The 10206-nt window shown below is 35.0% G+C and overlaps 1 protein-coding gene across 1 annotated transcript in view; it reads right to left on the bottom strand.

Annotated features, from left to right (window-relative positions):
• Positions 1-3163: 3163 nt before the first annotated feature.
• The window catches only part of LOC107826003 (uncharacterized protein At5g08430), a 45743-nt gene continuing 38700 nt past the window's right edge, over positions 3164-10206 (bottom strand). The window contains exons 9-12 of the mRNA XM_075252501.1: positions 6050-6100; positions 5198-5268; positions 4717-4931; positions 3164-4165 (exon numbers count right to left, since the gene is read on the bottom strand). Of these exons, the coding sequence (XP_075108602.1) occupies positions 3672-4165; positions 4717-4931; positions 5198-5268; positions 6050-6100 (831 nt within the window). The 3' untranslated portion in view covers positions 3164-3671. The remainder of the gene's footprint in view (positions 4166-4716; positions 4932-5197; positions 5269-6049; positions 6101-10206) is intronic.

Raw genomic sequence — 10206 nt, 5'->3', positions numbered from 1 at the left:
ATCATATCACGCGTACGTGTACACATTTCATAACGGTTAATTATTATTAATTTTGTTTCGCCAAAGTTGCGCGAACGCATACCTTGGTTTTAATTTGAAAGTCATAATTATATCACGCGGACGTATACATGATCACGATAATTCAATTAGTGCGCGCCTAAAAACATACTAACGTATTCATGACTTATTTATTTCCTAGTTTTGAGATTGTTGTGAGGCATGACTATAAAAATTATTGGGGAAGGGATATAGATTAATCACTAAAACCATTTACGCGACCAAACACATTGCACGATCGCTACAGAATAGTATCTAGTTTGGGGCATGTATAACGATTTTGGAGCTAATAGATATCGACATAATATCAAATTGCCTACAACACCTACTTTACTATATAAAATAGCATCTAACAATGATAAAAGGCGCCATGGTTGTAATAAACAGAAAATTTTGCTAAGACTGATATTATATTGAGGGATGGATAATCATATAACTCTACATATGGTTCTCCTATGAAACAGCTAGAGATGATAATAACAGTAACTAAACCTCAAATACTTAGTTTAAACCCCAAATAGAACAAACATTACTAAAATATTTAATGAGATAGGTCGGTCAGACCCTCGTACTTAATTTGCGTCATGATTTACGAGCAAAACAGTGAAGGAAATGTGTGCTATTTGTATTTATGTGTGTATGATCATGGGATTGAGGGAATAAGGGGATGAGAATTGGGAATGTTACTATTTATTTATTTTTGTCTTTTTTGTGTGAGTGAGTTACGTGAGAGTCATGGGATGTGTGACTCAGCTTTTAAGATAAAGTTTACTGCCAGAATTTTTGGAAAAAGTTATGGGAATTTAATTATATTTTTTTTGTATGTTTTCTTTTAGAAGTAAAATTCAATTAAAATATTAACACAAGAATATTAACCAACTAACCTTAGACTATATATATATATACTTGTGAATTTTTCTTTGAACAAATCTTATACTCTAAGAATGTGAATATTTTTGTAGTTTTTAATATATATATATATATATATATATATATATATATATATATATATATATATATTTTAAAATAAAACCTATTAAAAGTAAGATAAAAGTTTAAAATATCAAGATGCGACCTAAAATAAATATTTACACTAAAAATAGTATAAAATTTTGATGTGGTCAAAAATTAGTTGTTCACAGTCATTTGTAGGATGTATAAGAATAGTACTGAATATGGTGTATTAGTAAGATTAGTAATATTGAGATTAATTATGCTGGATTATTATTTGGTGTATTAAAGGTTTTGGAAGGATAGTTCTGTATATATGGATGCGGTGGAAAGAAGTAAAACTATCCTTAAAATTATTCCAGTTAAATGGATGACATGCTTAAGCTTAATACGGATGGGTGCAACAAAGGTATTCCTGGCCTAACAGAAGGAGGGGGAAGATTTGATTATGGCCTTTTACTCGTTCTTTGACATATGCACTAACAACATAGCTGAGGCAAAGGCAATCTTTATTGGCTTGAATTGGTGTTTGGAAAATGGCTATAAGCAATTACAAATTGAATAGCTGGAGAAGAAAACAATGAAGCAACTATGCTTTCTCACACTGCTATAGGGAAGCCAACTGCACAGCTGACCTCTTGGCTAACTCAGCCTTCACATGAAATCTTCTACCTTCTTCATGGAAACTAATTCTTTGCCAAGGAAAGTGAGAGCTACTTTGAAGATTGAAAGAGACCAAATAATCAATTTCAAGAGTTAAAATAGCACTGGCTAGCCAGTTTTCGGACTGGTAATTAAAAAATAGTCAGTGTTTGTAAAGTCACTGAAAAACTGAAAAATAGTCACTATTTTGCTGCAACACGGAAAGTTCCGACATAATATACTAGAGATTGGAGCACATGTGTATGAACTTACAGCATATTATGTTGAAACTTCAGCACATTATGAAATTCCAGCATGTTATGTTCGAAGTTCGCATGTAAAAAATTCGAACTCCAGCATATTATGCTAGAATATTTTTCGGATTTTGAATAGTATTTTTGTTCAGATTTATCTTCACATGAAAAGTGACGAAATTTCGATTACTTTTGAAACTATGGCTATTTTTCAATTATCAGTTGTAAATATGGTTATTTCTGAATTTTAGCCATTTGAGGATTAGGACAAAAAAGAACATTTTTAATGTGTAATTTTTATTATTTTTTGCTTCTTTTCCTTTTGGTTTCTGGATACAAACTTTATAGGATAGAGTTTATCTCATGCTTATCCGTATATTAAAAGTCATGGTATTGCTAATGACATAGTTTGCTATGTATAAGAGTATATAGCTAATACAAGTATTAGTTATACATAGGTTGAAAAACACTACCAAATAAGGGATTAATAATACCAAAGCCAGTACATTTATATTTTCCCTAATAAATCCTACCAAACGATCCTCCCCCACCAATAACTAAGATTGCTCGGGGTTGGATAATCTATCAAATGCTGATTAAGTGTTGTTCTTTGCACTTTTGAGTGTTGTCTTCTTGGGATTTATCTTTCAATCTTGCACGTTTCATACTTAGGGGGTAAAACATTTCTCGTTCTTGATATCTTTGGTTTTAAAAGAAGATGATTATAAACTTACTCTTTTATATGTTGTCTTTAGTTACTCTTTTAGAGGTTAACAAATAGGTAAGGTCTGAGGAGGGTAGTGTATACGCAGACTTTACCCCTACCTAGAGAGGTAGAGAGGCTCTTTTAGAGGTCACGTTCTTATTTATCTATTCTTGTTCTAATTTCTTTGTTGAAGGTTAACACTTTAATAGACGTTTTTTTCTTAACAGGATCTTGACAAGAATTTAGAGCATGAAGTTCTTGAATTCTTTCTTGAATTATCTAAGTTTCAGAGTTTCTTAGAGACTCAAATTCATGTTACCAGTCCATGCTCAGAGTAAGCACTTGATCCACAGAAAAAGGTGGGGAAAACGAGTTTTGGAGCTTAAGAAAGGTTTAGCTACCTTCTCTCTTGTTGCAATAGATCCCAAACAACTTACACAATAAACGTCTAAACTGAGTTTACAAACTCAGCTTTGGGAAAACTTCAAACGAACGCCAACAACTTTTTCATAATCAAGAGAACTAGTACTTCTTCTCTTCATTGATATCAAACTTAAAAATAAAGCTGTTTCATAACCTGGAGGGTATGTCAGGATCAACTGATAATTACATGAACAATCTTCATTTGGTACACTCCCACTTACACAAAAGGCAAAATCTGCCCAAGTTTTCGCAAGGCATTGTTGAATAAACTATGATCCATCACATTGTTAGATGCAGACTGCAGCATTTGGTATCTAAATAAGAGAAGATTAGACCATGTAATGTACTAAAGGAAAATAGAAAAGAAGAAAAAAGTTTCCTCTATCAGTGCTAGGTGACACAAACTGTATATATGGTGATATCTTTGCATCTGGTATGTACTTGGCCTCACCTGTGCACTCACTATAGACACTTGCAACAATTTTCCTACAGGCAGATCTTACGGTTCATGTAGAAAGATGGTTGGAAGACTTGCTATAATTATCTACATAAGAGACATGAAAATGCGAGCTTGATCAGAGTTCTTATGTACAAAATACCTCTCATATGATTCGATACTTTTACTGGTATCTTGACGCCTATTTCCGTGGTAAAACCAGGTTTATAGCTTTGCTCAACAAGATAGCCTTTTCTTCACTTTGACCTTCTTTCCAGACTTTGAACTTACAGGCAGAAGGAGTCTTCTCGACCCAACGTTGAAGCAATGACAGTGAATACTTTTCATTTTGGCCAGAAATATGCCATACACGCATGTCTGGATCATCAGCTACAACACCCAATTTGGCCTCATCATCACTACTCAAATCAACAACTTCAATCCTTTCCAGCTCCTGACTTTCTACTGTTGTTGGTGCCATATTACCATACAGTTGCTGATTTACCTTTTGATCATTATTGCTAAGCGAAGCGTCTACTTCAATTTGAGAAGCTGCTTTAAGCTCTGAGATTTCTTGCAGTAAGGATGTTTTTGATCTGTTTGGATCAGTTGCTGTGAACTGATGAGGCTCTTCTAAAACATTAATTTCAGCCTTTTCTTCTGGAGAGTATGCATGATACTGCTGTGCGTTCCTTTCTGAAAAGTTAGAAAAGTATGTTACAAAAACGATTTTTATTTACAAAAAATACATAGAATATTTTCCAAATTGGTTCTGTAATTTAAGTTTGAAAATGCTTCAATGTTACCCACTGCACGCATCATTTTGTACACAACAGGAAAAACAGCTTTAAAGATTGCTAAACTTGGAGTTCCACTTGTCTAGTTCTATGCAAATAACCAAATGTTCGGCAAAAAGATTGTCAAGGGGATAGAAGCTTCTTTAAATTGTAAAACACAAACTATATACATATGAGCAAATACAACTTTAAATCAATTCAATCTTGCTAATCTGAGCTACCTAAAACAATATATTGTAATTGGTTTTAATATTACAAAGAAAATATGGAACTCAAATATCAAGGTAAGAATTTCAAAATCGATGGACATTTTGTCTTCTTTGGTGCCGCTGAGATGAGAGCTAGTAAAGGTTAGATAAGAGCTCACAAATTTTCTTATGAGGCTACAGAAAAATTTCACTAAAGAAAAAGAAATTCATCAAGTTCTTAACCTCTAGAATATAATCATACCTGAGTAAGTTTCTCTATCTTCCTGTTTACCATTGACAACCTTGGAAGGGGTTGTCTCACGTAAGCATTGATGCTCCTGCTCGTCATGGATCTTGTGCTCAGCCAAAGGTTCAAGCTCTGCTACATCAGGAGTCACTCTGGGAAAATTATGTAGCAATAGCGACTGTTCTGATGGATTCTCTAGACGCTTTTTTTGTTCCATATACTCACAAAATGTAAAGACAAAAGGGGTTAAGGCAACAGTTTCCTTGTTTAGACGATTTGAGCCACACCTCAAGCTCTAAGGAGGGAAAGAATGACGAGAAACAGTGAATAGAAACAATGATCCACATAAAGTCATACCAGCAAGTGATCACAAGAAGCTTTGGTTCCAACTCCAAGCCAATCTTCCGACCTTATTTTTTTTTAAATTACTCTATTACAGAAAACATACAGCTGTTATCCCTTTAATTTGTAGTTTGGACAGGGCAGAAAAGGATATTGGTATCTCCATCCTTTCTCATTTGCTTGATCAATGAGTTTCTCCAACAAAGATAGCTTTCGAGCAATCCACTGACATTAAAGGGGAGGGGTAAAAAAACCAATAAGAACAAAGGTGGGATCAGATATCTATTGCAAAACACATTGATGATAATATAGCAATAAACAGTTGGCATTGGCATTTTCATGTTACTTTGCACAAATATAACTGCGCTGTGAGCTCTTAAGTAACAAAGTCAAGGAAAGTGGAAACATGCAAAATATAAGCTGGTAGAATTCAAAAGGTGCTTGATACTTGTGGAGATAATAAAGCCTTTTCTATCTGGTGCTTTACAATGATATTTTACCATACAAGGCATGCCTGAAGGTTGGATGTAGAGCATCAGGCCCATAAAGGAATATGCAAGCTATAGAAAATAGTAACATGAAAACATCAAAAAACGTAGACATGTAGAAAGTCACTCTCTCACCATCTCCCTTTCCCCGCTAAGATATTCATTTATGCATGGATAGATATATAAAAGCATATTCGTACAAGTTATTAGGATGGAACTTACTGAAAACGAAACCCAGAGTCTTAAAAATTAAAAAGTTGAGGGGAATGTTAACTCTTACAAAGCAGATTGTGAACCAGTCTAAAGTAGAAGTTACATAGCGTCAGTGGGAGCTTGCAAATTAAAAGAGCAAGAGCTTAAGATATTGTGATCTGTTTTGCATGATCATATCCTGTAATCTCACAACAGTAGAGGTAAAAAGTACATACAGCTAGAAGCCTAGAACCTGCCGCATTCAAGCAGGGGCGAAATAAACTACCATGATTTTTAAGAATATTTTACTAAGATTGTAACTGTACATGCTTTGTGATATCCTCATGGAGAACTCTAGCCCTTTGTTCGAGCTCCACCTGCAAAGCAGTATCTAGGGTTATGGTAATTCTAAAATCTGGAATATATATGAATATGCATGTTGTGCCAAACTCAGTGATTTATGCTTTGTTTTTTGTTTTTTTGTTGTTGATAAAGGTAACAGTATATTCATCAGCATAAAGCACTAAAGCGTGTGCTGGAAACCATTAAAAAAAAAAAAAAAAAAAAAAGAGACCTAGTTATATCTTTCCAAGATTCTTCTTAAAAGGACTAAAAACTTTAATGAAGTCTAAGTTTCATCTACACAAATTTTTACACCAAAATGAGAGGACAAAATACAGTTAAGCTTAATTTTCTCTACAACAACTCCTCCTATCAAAACACCAATCATTTCTTTGTAATGAGATAAATATAGAAGGATTCCCCACATATTGAAAATATAACTACAAAGAAAGGTTCATACACTGGTAAAGGAGGAGATTTGTAAAAACTGTAATGAAGTCTAAGTTTCATCTACACAAATTTTTACACCAAAAATGAGAGGACAAAATACAGTTAAGCTTAATTTTCTCTAAAGAACTCCTCCAATCAAAACACCTATCATTTCTTTGTAATGAGATAAATATAGAAGGATTCCCCACATATTGAAAATATAACTACAAAGAAAGGTTCATACACTGGTAAAGGAGGAGATTTGCCTCACTTTCACATGGGCAAGAGTCACCATCCTATCTACCCACTAATCAATCCCATCGTTCAGCTGACTTTAAACAGTTGTGGTGAATAATATGTTCCATTTTCAGTTCTACTCTATCTTTAATACTTTCAATTAATGCACTTCTGAACCAAGTCTTGTCTTGTTCATTTACAAAAACTTATCCATATAACATATGAAGATGACAACTAATACTTATATTCCCTTGTTTATTTCCCTAGCTGCTTCCCAGTTCCCATAACTGGCCATTAAACCAGTTGGACATAGAAGATGCATTCTGCCATGGTGATCTCCTAGAGGAAATGTATATGGAGCAACCACCTGGTCTGTTGATCAAGGGGAGTACGAGAAAGTTTTCCATTTGAAAGAATCTTTGTATGGTTTGAAGCAGAGTCCCGGTTTGGCAAATTTAGCGACGTAGTACAAGAACTTGGATCGAAGATGAGCAAATGCGACAACTCAGTCTTCAATAGATGGTTAACAGTTGGTTGTTGAGATATTATGTGATTTGCATAAAATCATGATAATTTGATTAGGAGATGTTATGTGATTGGCATAGAATCATGATTATTTGATTAGGGATCTTACGGATTTGATTAGGATTTTATTATGTAATTATACACTTACCAAATATGTACACTTTGTAATAGCTATATTTTCCCAATCAAGCTTTGAGGGAATAATCAAGCTTTCTGCCTAAGTCTCAGTCAGTACAGTAACGGTTGGTACTATCCCTCTGGTTGTTTATGTTGACAATATTGTCAACAAAGAAGATGGTTTTACAGGAATTTCTTCTCTCAAGTTGTTCTTATATGCCAAGTTTCATACAAAAGATTTGGGCCAGCTGAAATACTTTTTAGGAGTAGAAGTAACAATAAGCAAGAAAGGGATCTTGTCTCAACAGAACGTATGTACTTGATCTGCTTGCAGAAGCTGAAAAGATGGGAGCCAAACCATATAGCACACCGATGGTTCCTAATGTACAATGATGGTGATCCTTTTAATGATACGGAAGGATAGAGAAGGTTAGTTGTTTTAATTGAACTACCTCACAATGACCTGTCTAATTGTCGCCTATGCAGTTAGTATTATCACAGTCAATTTATGTCCGCACTTACAGTCAAACATTGGGCAGCATTAAGACAGATCCTGTGTTACTTGAAAGGAGCTCTTGGCCTTGGCAAGTAGTAAAGCGATCACATGCATACTCAGCGGATGTTGATTGAGCTGGATCCAGAACTGATAGAACATCAGGGTAGGGCTACTGCTTCTTTGTTGGTCAAAATCTGATATCATGGACGAGCAAGAACCAAAGTGTAGTATCTCGATCTAGTGTAGAACCAAAGTACGGGGTTATGGCTCAGTCCAGATGTGAAATGCTTTGGATACAGAACCCTTTAGATAAAGTTGGTTTAAAGCCTTTGTCAACAGTGTGATTGGATGTGGTAACATTAGCAGTCCAATTATGTGCAATCAGGTATTGCCTTTGCTGCTCACCTTAATTCTTGGATTGTTGATTCTGGTGCAAATAGATACATGACAAGCTCTTTTAAAGGCATTCAAAACCATTCTCCGTGTCTCAAAGGAGATAATATTAAAATAGCCAATGGTTCTTTAACACCTATATTTGGAAAAGGTTCTGTCGTTTGTACTCCTAATATTAAACTATCATACGTGCCCCATGTCCTTGAGTTCCCTGTCAATCTTTTATCTGTTAGTGCCATCACCAAAGCTATAAACTGTAAAATCGAGTTCTTTCCCAATCATTGTATTTTTCAGGATCTTCGAACACGGAAAAAGATTGGCAGTGGCAGATCGCATGATAACTTGTATATATTAGATGGAATTCAAAACTCGGGTCAAGCCTTTTTTGGGGAAAGGAAGGATGTCAACCAAGAAATAATACAGCGGTATAGACGGTTAAGACACCCATCATTCTTTGTTTTGAAGAAGTTATATCCCGGTTTGTTTTCAAGGACTCCATTTGAATCTTTGTTCTGTGATGCGTGTGAATATGCCAAGCATACCAGAAACTTTTATCCTGTGAGTGATAATAGAAGCACAACTCTGTTTATGACTATTCATTTTGATGTAGGGGGTCCTACCCAAACTGTTTATTTGTCTAGTAGTCGATGGTTTGTTACTTTCATCGGTTGTTGCACTAGGATGACTTGCATATATCTGTTAAAAGCCAAAAGTGAAGTTTTCTCTTGTATTCAGTCATTTTATAAGATGATTTATACTCAGTTTGATTGCAAAATAAAATCTTAAGAACTGGCAATTAGCAGCGAATACATGGATAAAAGATTTTGTGCTTATTGGGAGTCCAATAGGATAGTCCATCAGACTAGTTGTCCTTACACTAGTGCACAAAATGGGTTGTTGTAAGAAAAAATAGGCATTTGCTAGAAGTAGCAAGATCTCTTATGTTCACCATGCATCTACCAAAACCTTATTGGGGGATGCTATTCTAGTGGTTGCTTATCTTATCAATAGAATGCCACTTAAAACCCTCAATTTTCACCACTTAAAACCCTCAATTTTCAAAGTCCTCTAGAAGCTTTAAAGGGTAAGAATGAATATACTGTTCTTTTGGGTGTGTTTGCTTTGTCCACACAAGAAATTTTGGGAAACTTGATCCTAGAGCTATAAAATGTGTTTACATTGGGTATTCTCCGACACATAAAGATTACAAATGTTATCATCTCTCTCTAGGAGATCTTTTGTTAGCATAGATGTTACTTTTTGAGAATCTGAGCTCTATTTCAGTATTACCTCATCACCTCTTTAGGGGGAGAGTAGTAAGGAGGAAGAGGTGATTCTACCTAGTTTCATTATTGGACCTCTTGATGACATTGTCACATGGGAAAGTGAAATTGGGGAAAGAATTCAAAGGGAGACTATTGGGCGTTTGGATAGGCCTGATTTGAAAACTTACTCAAGGAGAAATAGAGTAGAACAAGCCATCATGCAATCTAACGAAGCTGAACCTTCTTCTACTAGATGAACCTATTGCTCACAGAAAAGGAGTCAGATCTTGCACCATCAAACATACTTTATCTAATTTTGTCTCCTATCATTCTTTGTCCTCCTCCTATAGAGCCTTTATCTTGTCTATTTTCTGTGTCTATTCCCCAGAATTGGAGGGAAGCTTTTGCAGATCCTAAATGGAAGCAGCTATGATTGAAGAAATGAAGGCCTTGTCAAAAAATGAGACTTTGAAACTTATCACTTCACCATCAGACAAGAAGTTGGTTGGCTGCAAATGGGTCTTCACTGTGAAGAACCCATTTATCTTGTGCAGCTAATCTTGATTGGGACTTGCAACAGTTTGATATAAAGAATGCATTTCTTCATGGAGACTTAGAAGAAGAGGTGTATATGAAAATTCCTCCTGAATTTGATACTGCACAAAGTCAAGGAAAGGTA

This window comes from Nicotiana tabacum, chromosome 4, assembly GCF_000715075.1.
Source record: "Nicotiana tabacum cultivar K326 chromosome 4, ASM71507v2, whole genome shotgun sequence".
Classification (NCBI taxonomy): domain Eukaryota; kingdom Viridiplantae; phylum Streptophyta; class Magnoliopsida; order Solanales; family Solanaceae; genus Nicotiana; species Nicotiana tabacum.
This window is presented reverse-complemented; position numbering and strand designations above follow the sequence as displayed.